At 36.8% G+C, this 17,689-nt stretch overlaps 1 protein-coding gene across 2 annotated transcripts in view; it reads right to left on the bottom strand.

Moving 5' to 3' along the window:
- MYO16 (myosin XVI) overlaps window positions 1-17,689 on the bottom strand; it is a 590,664-nt gene that overhangs the window by 458,910 nt on the left and 114,065 nt on the right. Inside the window, exon 1 of one of the 2 annotated variants that reach the window (XM_054574387.1) lies at window positions 5,891-5,940. The exons of the other annotated variant lie outside the window; for it this stretch is intronic. Coding sequence (XP_054430362.1) covers window positions 5,891-5,918 — 28 coding nt within the window. The 5' untranslated portion in view covers window positions 5,919-5,940. Of the gene's footprint in view, window positions 1-5,890; window positions 5,941-17,689 lie in introns of those variants that run through there. 2 annotated transcript variants of the gene reach the window in all.

Here is a 17,689-nt window from a genome sequence, read left to right as displayed (position 1 = left end):
TAGGTACTATTGATCTACTAATCTTATTCTAATATATTATCAAATTTAAATCTCTGGGTATACTTTTTAAAATCTGATTAAAATTTTTTTTCATTTAATACTAGTTAATTTTAGTTTTCGGTGGAAACACAAGTATCTAAGAAAAGTAGTAATCAGAAGGGACTTGCCTTATCATATATTGAATTTACTATAAAGAAACAGACACCAAAACAGGATGGCCATAAACTAGACAAACAGATCACTGTAATGTAACAGAAACCAGAAATAGAAGCAAGTAAATTTTAGAATTTAAAGTGTGACAAATATGGAATTTCCATTTGGTGTATATGATTGGTACTTATAGAAATAAAAAGGAGGGGAAAAAAAGCCCTCATTTCACGTCATATATAGATCTTAATTTTCCAAGGATTAGAATGTAAAATATAAAAATAAAAGTTTACAATAAGGACTCATCATTTCGCTTTAGGAATAATAGACAACCCAGAGCAATAATAAAACTAAAATCCATAAATGAAAAAAGAAATATCATTTCTATACAATTATTAGAAAATTAGGTGCCAAAATTACTCAAAACAAGGCAAAAGAAAAATGTGGAAGCTATCTTCAGCACATATCCAGAGAAGCATTATACTTCCTAATATAAAAGAGTAAATAAAATTGATTTAAAGGACAAACAATTCATTATAAAAATGAGGACAGATCTCACTTATACATGGAACCTAATGAACAAAATAAACTGACAAAACAGAACCAGAGCCATGGATACATGGAACAGACTGACAGATCTCAGAGGGGCGGGGGTGGGGGTGACTGGATGAAGAGATTAGCCAAAGAACAGGCACACAAGGCCCAGAGACGCAGACAATAGTATGGTGAAGGCCAGGGGAGGGCGCGTGTGGGCTGGTGGAGGCGGGCAAAGGGGGTAAGGGAACGGTGGACATCTGCAATAGTGTCAACAATAAAAAATAGTAAGCAAAAAAATGAGGACAGATATAAATAGGAATAATAAAAATGGGGAATCCCCTTAGTTATTAGTAAAATAAAATTAAACCCTTGTGAGAAAGTATACTTCAACCATTCAGCTGACATTTGAAGAAGGACTGCATCCCAGCCTGGCAAAGACGCAGGGATAGGCATTCTCTGCTGATGGTGGGAATCTGAAGTGCTACAGCTTATTGGAAAAAAATCTGGCAGTTGCTGCAATACTTAAAACTACACATACCATTTGATTCAGCAATACTGCTTTTTGTGAATCAATACTCTAGTAAAATAAGCCAAATATAATGTTTTAATGCCTATTAAAAAGGAAAGAATTTATAAATAAAATGGCTTAAAAAAGCTACATTATATTACTTAGCTATCAAAATAAGAATAATTTTATGTATCTTTATTGGCCACAAAAGATGCCCATGTTGTTACAGGAGAGCGGGGGACATCTGAGTTAAAGATACTTATTAGGGAAATACAGATGATGTTTAAAGCCACAGAAATAAATGAGGTCAACTAGGAATTTTGTGAAGTATCAGGGCGATGCTCTAAGAAAGAAAGCTGACAATGAGGCATACAATAAGTTGCCAGTAAAATAGGAGAAAAATCCCAAGAATTGTAAAAGAGAAAGTAGTGGTCAAGGGAGAAATTAACATGAGGAAGGCCTCATGTCTATTGGATTTTGCCACATAAAGGTGGTTTATACTTAAGTGTATTCAGTGGAATGGCGAATGGGGCAGCATTTTGAAGAGTAAGTAAGGAAATGAGGATCAGAGACCATTTGTACATCTAGGCAATTTTCCAAGGTGAGATCATGAAAACAAGGAAATAGGGTGATGGCCAGAGAGAACTATGAGGTCAAGGGAGACTGATTATGTGAAGATGGATATATTAGGCTACGTATTTATGTTGATGGAAATGGTGCAATAGAGAAGAGAATGATGGTGCAGGATAAAAAAGGGAGAACCGAAGGTGTGAGGCAACAGGGGATAGAGTGCAGAATACACTGGCTTTGAATATGAGGAACTATTCGTGATTACTGAATGGAAGTGGGCAGAGGTGTTCATACATTGGCAACTGTGTAGATTTAACCATGGGAAGATACAGGAGTTATTATCTGATGATTTCTATTTTCTCAGGGTGGGAGGTTTAAGGGTTCTCTAGGCATGAAGGATCAAGTCTTCTAGGCAAACATTATAAGAGTGAGGGAGAGTGTTGTCTATCTAAAATTAAAGTGAAATTAGTTTGCTTTTGCTCTGAACCCTTCTTTAATGATCATTCCACTGCTTTGGTATAAGGGCAGACAAGCTGGAAAGTTGGGTTCAACCTGAAGTAGGCATTTGCCCCTTGAATGCAACAGAGGGAGATGAGGACAAGGGAGTGGAATGGCTTCAATGAGGGACCATGCATCTGGGCAAAGAGTTTGGGCAAAGAGTGGGTTAAGGGACAGTGCAGCAATCATGGGACCAACGTGTTGGTGTTTCATTGAGCTGGTAGGCTTGCTGTAGTGGAGGTCTTAAACAAGTCGACAGCGTGTATAATCTGTGAAAGATCAATGAAGACATTTTAGTAGAAGTAGTATTTATGAGCATGAGTAATAAAAAAAATACGGTGACCTTCGTATTGTAAAATTTGTTTAATATGCAAAATAGTGGCCTTTCTGGTACAATTCATCTTTAGTTAGCTGTGAAAGAATGAGCAGTTCTGGAATACATTCACTTTAAATAACTTTAACCTTCTTCCTACTATACACTGTGCTATCCTAACCCCAGATAATCAGAGAAAAATAAAACAGGAAGAGACATAGGCCAGGTATAGTTGTTGCAACTCTGATTCCCAACACACAAAAGAGAATTTAACAGGGAGCCCTCAAGTTTCTACTCCAGTTTGGTAAGAGTAAACCAGAAATAGAAGACCAAGTTTTCACATGGCACTAAAACTTTGTGAACCCATTACTCCCTTGAATTCCATTTCTCTTTTCCTGCTTGCACCTCACCTGAGGCCTCAGGCCAAATTCACATGTCACTCTTGCCAGGCACAACTCAGAGATACAATCTTACTACAGATCCACCTAAAGATATCTCTTGGCCTGAGATACGAGATACATTGGCATTTTTTGTAGCGGTGTTCCTAAACTTCCTGCTACATCTTGCTTCCACAATAAATTTTTATACTCCAGTTTTTTAACAGATCTGTATAAGATATATAAAACATGCAGAAATAGGCCAGTTTTCAGAGTCAGAAAGGAATGTGGATGGTAATACAAATCTAAGCCATTTCTATATCTGAATATTCTCTTACACTTTCAGTTTTTTTTCTGATTATAAAAGTAAAACATGCCTATTGTAAACAATTTTGAAAATACAGGAGAGTTTATAAAAGTAACTGATAATTCCACAATTATAATTAATTATAGAAATAATTATATTAAGTGTTTAATCATAACTAATATATGAATACTTCTACTTTCCATATATAATTAAGTTAATATAATTGTGTTACATGTCATTATAATAACTAATATTCCATAAGGTACAATTAACTAATATTGGAATTTGAGTTTAGATCTTTCGGTATATACATACTTTAAAAGTAAATAATGAGTACTTCCCTAGATCACTAGAAGTTCCTTGTAAACATTCTTTATTGGCCTCCCAACATTCTGCCATAAGGCTCCCTCCCTAGGATTCTGTTGCACATTTCCAGCTTGTGCTCCTGCTCTGGAATCTGACTACTTCCTGCATCACTGCCCGGCTTGGAATTGGAAGTGGTGCAGTGATAAATTAGGGTCATAATGAAAAGACAGGCATGTGGAAGAAAGAAAGCACATGCGAGTGAGGACCGGATGCAAAGAATGTAGGCCATTGACCTTGCCAACAGAACAACACAATATGAGGGGCACAGGAATACACTATGGGAACATCTTATGCATCAGGAACTATGATTAAACTGTGGATTATGATCCTTAACAGTAAATCCTCCTGATTCTGGAAATGCCCTCACTTTTCCTTCTATAGTCTACTCACTCTTCACTATTCAGCTCAAGACCAGGAAATGTCCCTTGACTAGTGACTCACAATGCACGATAATTTCTGACTTCTTTAGCACATTGTACCATTCTGCCAGAGAAGTTACCATTCAACAATATTCATGCTTCTTTTCCACTTTATACATACTTCCAAACACAGAGCTTAGAACCTAGATTTTTAGCAAGTAGTTGTTAACTACTTTGATAAATTCATCAGGAATATATTTTACAGGTATTTGGAACATTTCATTATTCATTAATTTTTGATTTCATCTGGATTTCAGGTGTTATCTCAAACGCTTCCATTGACCAGACACCGACATTTCCTTTAATTTTCTGAAATTCTGAACTCAAATAATTCAGCTGAAACAAAAATAATTTAAGGCAGAAAAGGTCAGCCTTGTGTATATTTGATGACCAAATATGTACTGACTCTCCCAAGTTCAAGTCATCTTGTCCTTGTGCTTTTGCCCATGTTCCATGGCTGCCTTCTACCAGATGTGTTCATTCTGTATGATGAGTACCCCGGTTCCCTGTGGAAATGGTGCAGAGGGTTTCAGGAATCTCCTCTGCAGAGGCACAGAAAGGAGAAATAATGACATTCTGCTTGTGCAGTAAAACATGAGGGGCAATGCAAAACCAGCCAAGAATGCTGTCTTATGCATATTTTACCAAGATATAACCCCAAGATTTCAGGGGTTAAAACAAGACTATTCTTACAATTCCTAAATATGCTGCATGTGACCACTTTTTCTTAATTAAAGAGCTATTTTTCAAACTTACAAGCTGATCAGTGAATTCTTTCTAGTTAAAATTGTTCTGCAAGCCAAAAACATGCTTCTTTGGTGTATGCTGAAGAGTAAGTCATTTTTATTTTCATTAATCAGAGTTTTAATTCTTATATACATCCCTCAAAAAAGGAAGATAAATATTTTCCTCCTCAATTATCATTATTTTTTCAGTCTCCTTTAGTAAAACTCAAGATCCTTTCAAAACATGTGTTCCCTTAATGTTGTTACTTAAATGTAACATTGTAATGTTCTTTTACAACAAAACCCTCAACCTAAGAAGAAACCATTTCCTACAAATGTCATGTGTAACTTTAAGACAATGACACAAATGCACAGAAGTTTTCAGAAGTGCTAATGGAGAAAAATGTATAACTAGAAAGCCATTTTTGCTGTAAATATGTCTCCCTCTTCATTATTACTATCCAGAGAAGGCTTAGATGCTGCTTCTATCTTGCTCAGAAAATCCTGTTAGAATTCAGGCATTGAAGAAACCCTTGATGGACCCATTGAAAAAGCCAGTAACAAACTCTTTTTCACTGCACTAGCATCAATGTAAAACCTTTGGTAGAGTACAGATGTCATTCGAGCCCCGGCGCACTGCAAGGTGAATGATGCAAGGACAAAAGTTTATAGTCAAGGATAATCCTAAAGATCAAGCTTACAAGTTGAGCATTGGATGTAGGCATAAGCAGTAAAACTTGAGAGTAAAATAATAATTGAATGGCCTCAGCCATGCATAAATAAACTAAGTTTTTATGCAAATACTTTATTAATATATGCTGATACCCAAAAATATTCTTACAAAATTCCTTTTTATGGATTGCTTTCTTAAAGAAGCAATGTATGCATCTTTCAAAGCTAAAGTTTTAAAGATTTCTATACTATTGGCATTTGGCTTACAATGGCATGATTATAGAACCTGAAATTAAGAGAACACACATTTAGCATGTAAAACATCTTTCAAAGTCACTGCCCTATGTCATTCACCTGGATGCGGCATACCAGAAGACCTGCCTTAATTTTGGCATCTGCATAAAATAATATTTAAAAAAAACCATATCAGCAAAATATCAGGCTTACTTACAGCACTTGATAAAATGATAGTGAGACATCTTTCCATCTCAGAGAAAAATCTTGCTACAGGTTCCAGCATTCTCTTCTGTTACAACTGTCGATCCCAGGAAATGCATTATTTAGAGCCCTTACTCAGGTAACAGTTTACCTCAGGATGCATTATTGAACTAAGGCTCTGTTCCATGGTCATGCAAAAAGCTTGAAACTCATTCTCATTCAGCAGCTGGAGTTAAGATAAAGCCTCTCCGTGGGTCTGGAGCCACCACTGCTGCACGTGCTATTGTAGTGCCCTTGATTGACAGGACTCCTAGTGCCACAATCCCGGGAATAGTCAGTTCTAATTGGTGCTCACATGCAGGCACATTCTGCCGGCACCGAGGTGTGCTGCAGTGCGGCTCTCCCAGTCCTGCCTGTTAATGGCTTTTCAATAGCTTTCAAATGGCAGCAAACTGGATGATGAGTGGGCTGGAGGGAAGCAACTACGAAGGATCCTAAATCTTATTTGTGCACATTGTCCATGAGCCAAATGTGACCAGATTCTTAGCTGGTGGCAGAGCTGATTATTTTTAGTTGCCACCAGTTGCTGTGTGTGAAGAGGAAATTGATAGCAGGATCTCAAAATAACCACCTCTTAGAATCAGGGATCTTTTGATCTGAAGAAATTATATTTCACAACACATCTTTTTGGTATTCTGTGCAGAATGTAAAACTTAAATTATCCACAAAAAGCTTTTGGTTTGCATAGCTTTACAAATTTAGGATTCTGCTACCTCTGCAGACTGCAATGAATTTCACTGTATAACACTGTGAAGTGAATCTGACTGAACTGCAATCAGAAAGAAAGAAATACATGGTCCTCCAGGGTTATTGCAATAAAAATAAGTATCATACTCATAATGCAAGAACAATGTTAACCAAAGAAAAAGTCATATTTAAGTTACTTGCAAATGCAAATTCATTTTTTCCCACAAATTGATACATTTTGATCTCTGAAAGTGAACTGACATAGTCTAAAATTTGTATTTTGGATTCTGAAGGCAGTGCAAAGGCATATATGAACTGCATGTTAAACATGCACATTGTACTATGGTAGAAGCCTAGGTCTTAGATTACCTTACTAAGCAAAACTCGGAGTGTGCCTTTATTAAACATAATGATTTTAAATTTCAAATCTATGCAACAAATAAAGGGTCATGACAAATTTTCACTAAGGAATCATTCTAACCACATTAGTAGTATGATGTATACAAGTTCATGGTTTGGATCAGGATGGCTTGAATTCGAACTCAGATTCTACCACTTTTGGACAAGATATTTTAACCTTTTAGAGTCTCAGTTTCTTCATCTACACATGGGAAGTACAATTCCAAACCTTTATTCTGAATGTTGGAAAGATACACATAAAAACTCTAGCTTATATTATTGGTGTTCAATAAAAAGTCCCTATTAACATCAACAAGGAAAAAATATTCAGCTATACATCAAATGACTGCAATGGACATTCCAACTTGTTTTCCAAGAAATAGAATGAGGTTTTTTTCAGCCTTCATAGGTAATGTATATTATTCATTTATTCATTCACTCCACAATTAATTATTGAGAGTCAGTATTATGCAAGTCACTGTTTTAAGTGCCTTTCAGGAATGAAATTATGTCAAAAACATAGCCTTTTTATATAGGATACACAGGCTATTATTTAAGTTTTTGTATGTTTTAAAATGCTCCCTAATAAACTATAAGAAACAACTATGTATGCCTGTTATCCAGAAAGCAAGGCTCTCTCCTTTTACCTCAATGCCAATTCTTCATATATGCATACAGTAATTTTGAGTTTTTGTGAATGTTGTCCAGTGTCTCTTTGAGGAAATCAATCTAGGTATGGGTCCTCTTAATACACAGGTATTAATAGGAAAAAAGCCACTTTCTCAGGCCTTCTTTCCCAGAGCTGGCTATACCTGCAAGCGTGACTGACCCTAACTGCTTTATGAGCCTTTATCCTCAGGACTTGAAAATTACTGGAAGCGCCCTAAAGGCACAGAAGCTCTGGGAACCCATGAAACCCAGTCCACAACCAGAACCCTGCACCCAAAGGTAACAGCGAAACAAGTTGCAGCCCAACTGAAACATCCTGCCCTACAACCAGCCCATTACCCAATAAAAACTCAAAGCCTCCCCACCTCTCAGTGCTGGTGCTGATGCTGGTGCTGGTGCATACCTCAGCACCTAGCCCTTTCCCTCCGTTGGGAAAATAAAAATAAAACCTTCACTCTCTGCACTTTCTTCTCTTTGTGAGTTCTTTCACAGCCACATCACCAACCAGCCTAACAGGTATGTTGTTTACATACCTTTCTTAAATACATGATTTTCTTAGTTTTCTGCAAATTAAATGCTTTCATATAGTTATCTCAATAAACATTTTAATACAAATGAGTTATATGACACCATCTATATACTCTGTGAATGAAAGAAAGAAATTATATGAGACACAGAGAAGCATGGTATGTGTTTGGAAAAAAAAAAAGAAGTTATTGACAATATAGGAGAAAAGGGAACCCTAGTACATTGTTGGTGGAAATGCAGACTGGTGTAGCCACTGTGGAAAGCAGTGTGGAATTTCCTCAAAAAGCTGAAAATGGAACTGCCTTTTGATCCAGTGATTCCCCTGCTGGGACCATACCCTAAGAACACCAAAACGCCAATACAAAAGAACCTATGCACCCCAATGTTCATAGCAGCACAATTTACAATAGCCAAGTGTTGGAAGCAACCTAAATGCCCATCAGTAGATGATTGGATCAAAAAATCATGGTACATATACACAATGGAATACTATGCAGCAGAAAGAAATAAAGAACTACTAAACTTCGCAACAGCATGGATGGAACTGGAGAGCATCATGCTAAGCGAAATAAGCCAGCGGGGGAAAGACAAGTACCATATGATCTCACCTATAAGTGGAACCTAACCAACAATACAAAGATGCAAGGAAAATAAGACCAGCAACACTGAAAGGAAAAGAAATCAACAGAGACAAGGGGGAAGGAGGGAGAGGGGGCAGGGAAAAGGAAGGAAAGGGGAAAGTCAAGGAACATATAGCAAGGACTCATGGGCAAAACCAAAGGGGAAGAGCTGAGGGAGGGACGGAGGGAGGGGGCAAGGGAAAGTGGTGGGGGGTAGGCACAGACAAATGTATTTGAAAAAATAAAAATAAAATTTAAAAAAATATATAATTGATTTGCACCCTAAAAATGTTATTATATAATTAAACCCCGCTCTTGTAAGAACTCTGGCCAACTCTTCTGTGAGCAGTAATATCTATCCCTACACTCCAGGGGCTCATTACCAAATGTATTTATTATTCATTTACTCATTTATTCCATATGTAGTTGACAAGTCATTATTTTTGTTATCTGACATACATTGAGAAGGATGACTTCATTCCTGCCTTCAAATTGCTTACAGTCTGGTGAAATATATACAATTAATGAAGCTAGCACATTTAAGTGTGCTAGAAATTACAAAACAGGAAACACAGAATTCTAAAACAACTGATGGTAGCTAAAGGAAGCTATCCAAAAAAAAAAAATTATTCTTAGCAACATGAAAGTACTTAGAATCTGCTTCACATATATGAACTGTATATACATATAATTCCCCAGATTAAAAGTACTCTCATCTTTTTGTCTCTGGAAACCACATATTCATGCTCAAACCACTGGTGAAACTATGTTTAACCACATAGAAATACATCTTTATATTTTTATCATTATCAAAAAAAATTCTTTTAAAATTCAGGCATTAATACAAGTGGAAAATAATTTTGGCTCTATTAACTTCACTGTCTTTATAAAATATAAAAATCATGTTAACTTAAAATTAATTAAAATTTCTTGATCTCTGCCCATCCCAACAAAACTCAACTCAGTGTTAGGACATTACATGATCATTCCAACGTTCTTTGAAATGTTACCTATAACATCAGAGACATTAATGATGGTAGCAATGAAAGACCTAGAGTGCATTATATACTATTAATAATTTATGTATTTTGCATAACATGATCACGTACAAAATAAAATCAAGCAGTTGAAAGAAGGGGTTGTTTTTAATTGCTACAAAACTTACACATCAATAAAGCACAAGTATTTTATTTTCTTTCAGAATTATTACAATAAAAAAATTATTCTCACCAAGTGCAATTTGTAACAATAAGGAAATTCCTTTATTTCTTTTATATGTCAAATAGTATTTCTAATAAAAAACAAGTAATTATTCTTCTTTTAAATGTTGGCATCATGAAACACCAGATTTCTTCAAATAAGGCTTAATTATTTTGCATCCAAAAAAAAAAAAACTAAAATGAATCTAGTGACAATCATTTAAAAGTTATACAACTGCTTAAGTGGGATATGTGTAATACATGGCTTCAAATAGTTTTTCTAGTGAAAAATCACAGGTTAGATACAACTCCATTTAGACTGTTATTTGGAGGAATCTACTATTTATGTCAAGTTTTTCATAATAACTAAATCTAATCTGCATTTTTCATACTTTATTAAATGATGAAATTAAAATTCAAGCTTACTGGCCAAGATGGAAGTGTAGGTAGATATACTTTGTCTCCTCACACAACCAAAAGGACAACAAGAAATTTAAAAACAAAAAATAACCAGAACTGCCAAAAAAACAAACTGTATGGAAGTCCAACAAGCAAGGAGTTAAAGAAGAAACATTTTTCCAGACTGGTAGGAGGGCCTGAGATGGGCGGAAGGGGTGGAAAGGAAGAATGGCAAGGTGGAAGGTGAAGGACCAGCAGTCCCACATTTGCATGTGGATAAACCAGGAGGAACAACCAGAGAGGAAGACAGACAGCAAAATCCAGCGTGGTTCCAGTGCAAGAAAAGAAAGCCTTTTCAAAGCCTGTGGCTGTAAAACCTGTGGGGGTTGAAGCAGTGGGAGAAACTCCCAGCCTCACATGAGAGTCCACTGGAGAGACCCACAGAGTTCTAGAACATACACAAACCCACTCACCCAGAAATCAGCAACAAAAGGGGCCAATTTGCTTGTGGGTAGTGGGGGAAGTGGCTGAAAGAGGGGGGAGATGCCAGCAAGCAGCACTGTTCCCTCTCAGACCCCTCTCCTTCATACAGTGCTGTAATGCAGCATGGGTTGCCCCATCCTGGTGAATACTTAAGATTCTGCCCCTTACAATGTATAACAGGAGTGCTGAAACAAAGAAATATGGCCCAAGTGGAAGAACAGATCAAAGCTCCAAAAATAGAATGAAGCAATGAAGAGATAGCCAACCTATCAGATGCACAGTTCAAAACACTGGTAATCAGGATGCTCACAGAAATGGTAGAGTATGATTGAAAAGAGAGGACAAAGTAAAGGCTATGAAAAGAGAAATAAAGAAAAATATGCAAGGGACCAACAGTAAAAAGAAGGAACCCGGGATTCAAATCAACAATTTGGAGCAGAAGGAAAAAATAAACATTCAACAAGAACAGAATGAAGAAACAAGAATTCAAAAAAATGAGGAGAAGCTTAGGAACCTGTGGGACAACTTTAAAGGATCCAACATCCGAGTCATAGGAGTGCCAGAAGGAGAAGAGGAAGAACAAGAAATTGAAAACTTATTTGAAAAAATAATGGAGAACTTCCCCAATCTGGTAAAGGAACAGACTTCCAGGAAGTCCTGGAAGCTGAGAGAGTCCCAAAGAAGTTGGACTCAAGGAAGCACACATCAAGGCACATCATAATTACATTACCCAAGATTAAAGATAAAGAAAGAATCCTAAAAGCAGCAAGAGAAAAGGAGACAGTTACCTACAAAGGAGTTCCCATAAGACTATCAGCTGGTTTCTCAAAAGAGACCTTACAGGCAAAAAGGGACTGGAAAAAAGTATTCAAAGTCATGAAAGACAAGGACCTACATCCAAGATTCCTCTGTCCAGCAAAGCTATCATTTAGAATGGAAGGGCAGATAAAGTGCTTCTCAGATAAGGTAAAGTTAAAGGAGTTCATCATCACCAAGCTTTTATTATATGAAATGTTAAAGGGACTTATATAAGAAAAGATGATCAAACATATGAACTGTAAAATGAGAACAAACTCACAACTATCAACAACTGAACCTAAAAAAAAAAAACAAAAATAAAAACAAACTAAGCAAACAACTAGAATAGGAACAGAATTGCAGAAATGGAGATCACATGGAGGGTTATCCCCAGGAAGGGGGATGGGGGAAAATGGGGGAAAAGGTACAGGGAATAAGAAACATAAATGGTAGGTACAAAGCAGGTGGGGGGAGGTTAAAAATAGTATAGGTAATGGAGAAGCCAAAGAACTTACATGTATGACCCATGGACATGAACTGAGGAGGAAGGGAGAATGCTGGTGGGAGGAGGCACTGCAGGGCAGAAGGGAATAAACAAGATAAAAAAATGGGACAACTGTAATAGCATAATAAAATATATTTTAAAAAGGAAAAAGTAAAAAAGAATAAAATGTAAAAAATAAATAAAATTCAAGTTTACAAATACTAGTCTGGATAGGGTATATACACATAAGTTACTTATATAAAAATTCCAATGAGGCAATAAATCACATGCACAAATTGTTTATAATGCAAATTCAAGCTCTGTTTCACAAGCACCTTTGCCTCTGCTCTGGGAATAGGTTGGGGCTTATAAATATTACACTTTGATCAAGCAAATCACACACAAGTTGGGGACTTTGACACACAGGTGACCCACACAAAATGTGAATTAAATCCATGATATAACTTGTCACAAATGTTGATTGCTTCTGGGTAAATGAAGTCAAGCCCTTCCCTCCTGGGAACAAGTCTCTGGTTTAATAACTTAAGGCCCTATAAGGCGTATGGGGTCTTTTTCTGAAGGCTGCAAAGAGGGAAAGATGTAAGCTGTCAACAAGAAAAGAGCATAAATAAATCCAGTTCTTGCTAGAAAATCAGTCTTACTGTCATCCCCAGGTGCCTCAGGACCAGGATCTAGCCTGCCTTGCCTGATTGATCAGATCCCTCCCTTTCCGATCATGGCTTCTTCCACAGTTTGCCAATTGTTGGGACTGATCATTTCAGCCAGCCTATTAAACCACTGATGATCAGATTCAGGACTCCTAACCTTCAAGCAACCTCACAAGTCTCCTGCCAGAACAAGTAGACATTTAATTTAGTTGCAGGCAATTGTGGGGTGAACAGAAAAGAAAACTGTAATGTAGATCTGCATTGCTGAATAGAAAAATGAATTGATCTCTCTGTGTCAGCAGAGCAGTGAGGATGCTAACTCGGCTCAGCATGGCTTCAGTGCCTAAGTGTAAATATATACTGTAAGGGCTGGAAATTACTTATCAGCATTTATACTGATATTTTTATACAACAGTAATGTAAAGTTAAAGAAGAACACAATTTTAAAATTACTCCAAAAAAGACTGAAAATTTCTCTTTATATAATGCAGTATAGTGTAATATAATAACATATATATGTGCACTGACATGGATATATATCTATACACACAATAAGAAATGCCCTAATTGTCATCTGGTTAACCACATTCCTTTTGTGATTCTTTTCTCCCTAATCAAAATGAAATGCCCTGAATTCTAATGAGTATCAATTAAATTAAGTATCTAGGAAAGAAAATTTGTAAAACATTTTCAAATTTATTCACTTGAATATTAATACCATTTTGAAATATCTCCAGCATATGTGTTAAAACTTTCTAGGATGACACTTGTCCATTTGTAGATATTGGTTTACCTCACCAAAGTTTGAGCTCAAACAAGAGGTTGGATATCTTTGGTGTAAATAAAAATGGACAGTATTAGTTTATGTTTTTATGACTGTACTTAGGTTTATGTGCATGTGTGTAATATGATGCATGTATGCAAACCATAAATTAAGTATGGTCTGCCTTGTTCTTCAATCCATTTGAGGGAGTTAACAGATTTATGTAACCAGGGAGATAATCAAATGAATGAACTTTTACGGATGATGAAGATTACTATAGAGATCAGTGATGACCTAAGAGAGAGAGTTGAGAAATAAGGCTCAAATTCTTGGGCAGATCTATATACAACTGTCACCCAGAAGGCAGTATCTGAAGTATCTTAATGGCCTACCCTAAAAGATAATCTTGATATTTTTAAAAAGGATGAAAGGAATTCTGAAATAGTTAAATTGGAGCTACTCCTTCAACTTTCACAATTAATATGGTCCTTTAAAATATGACCTTTTAGTTGAATCATGTACTTATCTACAATTTAAGCACCCATGCACTTATTTTAGATATATATTTTTATATATATATGTTACTTATTCAATTTCCATGTATTTTTTTATATTCATCTGGAACCCATTTAACCTATAAACTCTTCTCAACTTAGAGACAGTGATATAGCTCTAGAGAGACTCAGAGAATTTCCACCCAAGGCTCATTTGTTTATATTTCAAAGTGATGAAGCTGGCAACTTCCTCTTCTTCTCTATGAAGAGGATTTGTTTACATTCATTCTCTCTTTCAAAAAATAGAAAGATGTGCCAAAAAGCATATAAGGGCTTAGTTTTCTAATTCTGTGATTCCTCTCCTGTGCCACAGCCCATAGCACATATAGGGTAAGATCAGGCTGTGTCACTGCATCGTACTGTGAGGGTTGGGGCTCAGGAATCCCAGTGCTGGGATGCTCTGTGAGTAGAAAACAATCTGTTTCTGATCTATGAGCCATTACCTCATGTTTCCTACCAGAAGCTTTCTCTCCTTTACTCTTCAGTCCTCTTCTCCCCTCTTTTCTTCCTATATCTACCTTTACCTTTCCTTTTCCTTAACACTCATGTGGGTGATTGGAGGGATTTCTCAGAATGAAGCAGATCAATAATCACAAGTACATTCTGCCTATATTAGGGGAGGCTAATGAAACCCTAGAAGAATGGCACAACATTTCCATCACCAAGGCCCCTCCAGTGGGTCACAATTCTTTATGTTCACATCAGTGAACATGCTTGGATAGTAATTGCACCCCTGGCACTCCTGAAGGACAGGCTACCTGTTTGAGGTTGAAATTCCTCAGATAAAAAATGGAGACAGTAACACCTACTGCACAGGATTCTTTTCACAGACTAGGTACTCAACAAGTGTATTTCCAACCATTATTATCAAAACATTTTATGCACTCATAATGCTTTATTGAACTAATGCTATCATTATATTAGTAAGAACAATTATGTGACTTTCCCTAACACATCACCAACCTTTGGTAGAGCTTTGCCTGTATCAATGAATTACAAAACCCATTCACAGTAAATATTTACTCCATGTACTATGGGCCAGGAATTAAAAACATAACTCCAGAGAATTCTATTAATCCTGGAAATAGTTGTGCTTTGCGCATTGAACAGCTATGAGTCAGACTATACACTGCCATATGGAGTCAATAAAGATTATAGACCAGGTAATATCAACTATTGAAAAACTAGGCATGGTATTATATGCATGGTATTATGGGGCAGACAACCAAAGCTTAATGATTTGGAGCATGTTCCTGAAGAAGTGATACCTAAGCAGACAACTGCATGTGAATAGAAAGAAATCAAGTAAAGAAAATGGTCAGAGGGGATGTGGGGATGTTTATGACATGCTCAGATTTCTTTTTTAAAGTTCCATATAGCTAAAGGAGAAGTATATGTAATGGCCAGGTGAGAGGTGAATCTAGAGAAGTCATCAGAGGCTAGAGTGGGGGCAAGGAGGGAGGTGGTTTTATTTCTTCTCATGAATCATAAAGAGATGGGAAATTTGAATGCCAGACAGGGAGATGATTTGAAACTCATGAATGCTTGTTTGATTGCAGGAAGTGATCAGAGCAGAAAGCAGTAAGAATGTCAGTGTGGTTGGGAAGCCATGGGAAAATCCAGAGCAGAATGAATTGCTCTGGTGGCCAGAACAAAGACAATAATAAGTAAGAAAAGCAGAGAGCATGTCCTTCTCCAAGCAAAATATAAGTTCCTCCAATGCCTATGTGAAAACCCCCTCCCTGTATTTCTGTTCCCTTCTTTACATGCTTCTCTCTTCAGACTCTTCAGCAGCCCTTTCCCCAGTGTCCTCACAAGGAGAGACTTGATATGATCTAAGGTGCTGTTTCTTTCATTTATCTCATGTCGCCAATCATAGATGTATCTCTTCTCTGGAAGCCCAAATTCCAAAAGCTTTGGACACAGTACTGGCATCAGAAAAAAATAAGTTACGATACCAGACAAAGTCACTTGAAATAATCTTCCTTAGGATTGGTTTAGTTTTAACCAAACAATAGTTCTACAATGGCTTCATTCAAAACAATTTTATTAGATTGTATTGTGACAGCTGTCATATCAGTGTGCATTTTAAAAAACTTATCAAAATTGGTAAATTTTTGTGCATTTTAGTATTGATGAAGGAAGAAAATATGCAACATTTTTGGCATATTATGCTTTATTATTTCAAGAAAGGTAAAAATACAACTGAAATGCAAAGAAAAAAAAAGGTGTGTGTAATGGGCAATGTATGGAGAAGGTGCTGTGACTTATTGAATATGTCAAAAGTCATTTGTGAAGTTTGTTGGTACTACTGACATTGTGGCCAAATAATTCTTCTCTGTGAGGACTGTCTTATACATCGGAAGATTTTAGCAGCACCCCTGGCCTCTACCCACTAGAAAGCCAATAGTGGGAGACAGCCAACACACTCAAAATATTCAAAGCAATAAAGTTATTGGTGAAAATGAAAAATGTGTTTTTTATTTTACAGAAAAAGCTAAACAGACCTTTTGGCCACCCAATATATTTTGGCACTCCTTCCTCTTTTCTTTGGTATGGCCTCAGTCTCAAACATTGAAATAGTCCTAAAATACAGGTAGTCAAAAAATAAATATATGTATTGTTGTTCTCTTTAGCACTTCCAGAATATCTACATTAGTTGAAAAAAAATTTAAATTAAAAATAAACTTCTACATGAACAATTATAAGAAGTGACTTTAAATTTTTCTTAAGGCTTGATTTTATATAGCAAACAATTAAAAAGTGCTTATTATGTGCCCAGCATAATTCTAATTACTTAGAGGTATCAAGTCATTTAATTTTCATAGTAAACGTATGTAGTAGGTAAGGGGGGTCCCTGTTTGGGCACTAGATCATGCGGGGGGGCCCATGTTGGGTGCCAGATAAGCGGGGTACCACGTCCCACGCAGAGTCTCCCTCGGTCGCTGTGGATGGCAAAAATAAAATAAGTCACTCCAGACACTTCTCAGTCTGCCAGGAAAAGGGGGTGGCAATTCCATCCATGGAGAATGCTCTGAGCCCTTCTCTTGAAGTGGCGCAGGGGTATACAGCCTACACACAAAGCTCATCAATCAATGTGAAAGACTATGTTTACAGAAAACAGAGATCATAGATAACATTTGAAGGAACACAGAGATTTGCCTCAGGTCAGGGTCTGGTAGACAGGGTGGCGTGCATTCAGCCCTGAAATCTGGGAAACTGATCACATTCTATGCTCAACCCCAAACAATCAGTACTCATTAACTCAAGGGCATTCTCAGCAAAGTAAGTTTCATAGGATTTAATGCATTTCTTTTCCAGGCCTAATTGTCCCCAGGAACCGTCTGATCCACTTTAGGGCTATACCTGCCTTTAGTATTGTTTCAAGCCTGAGCCAGGTAGGCAGAGTAGAGCAGTTCAGAGATAAGGAGACTTCAGGTAGAATGAGGACTCTGGCCATGACAAAGCTGAAGGGTGAGGGTCTTTTGCCCCTTCTCTGTG

This window comes from Pteronotus mesoamericanus, unplaced genomic scaffold, assembly GCF_021234165.1.
Source record: "Pteronotus mesoamericanus isolate MK-2021 breed Mesoamerican mustached bat unplaced genomic scaffold, CSHL_Meso_final contig_26, whole genome shotgun sequence".
NCBI lineage: Eukaryota > Metazoa > Chordata > Mammalia > Chiroptera > Mormoopidae > Pteronotus > Pteronotus mesoamericanus.
Note: the sequence above shows the minus strand (reverse complement) of the source record. Positions and strands in the feature narration are given on the sequence as shown.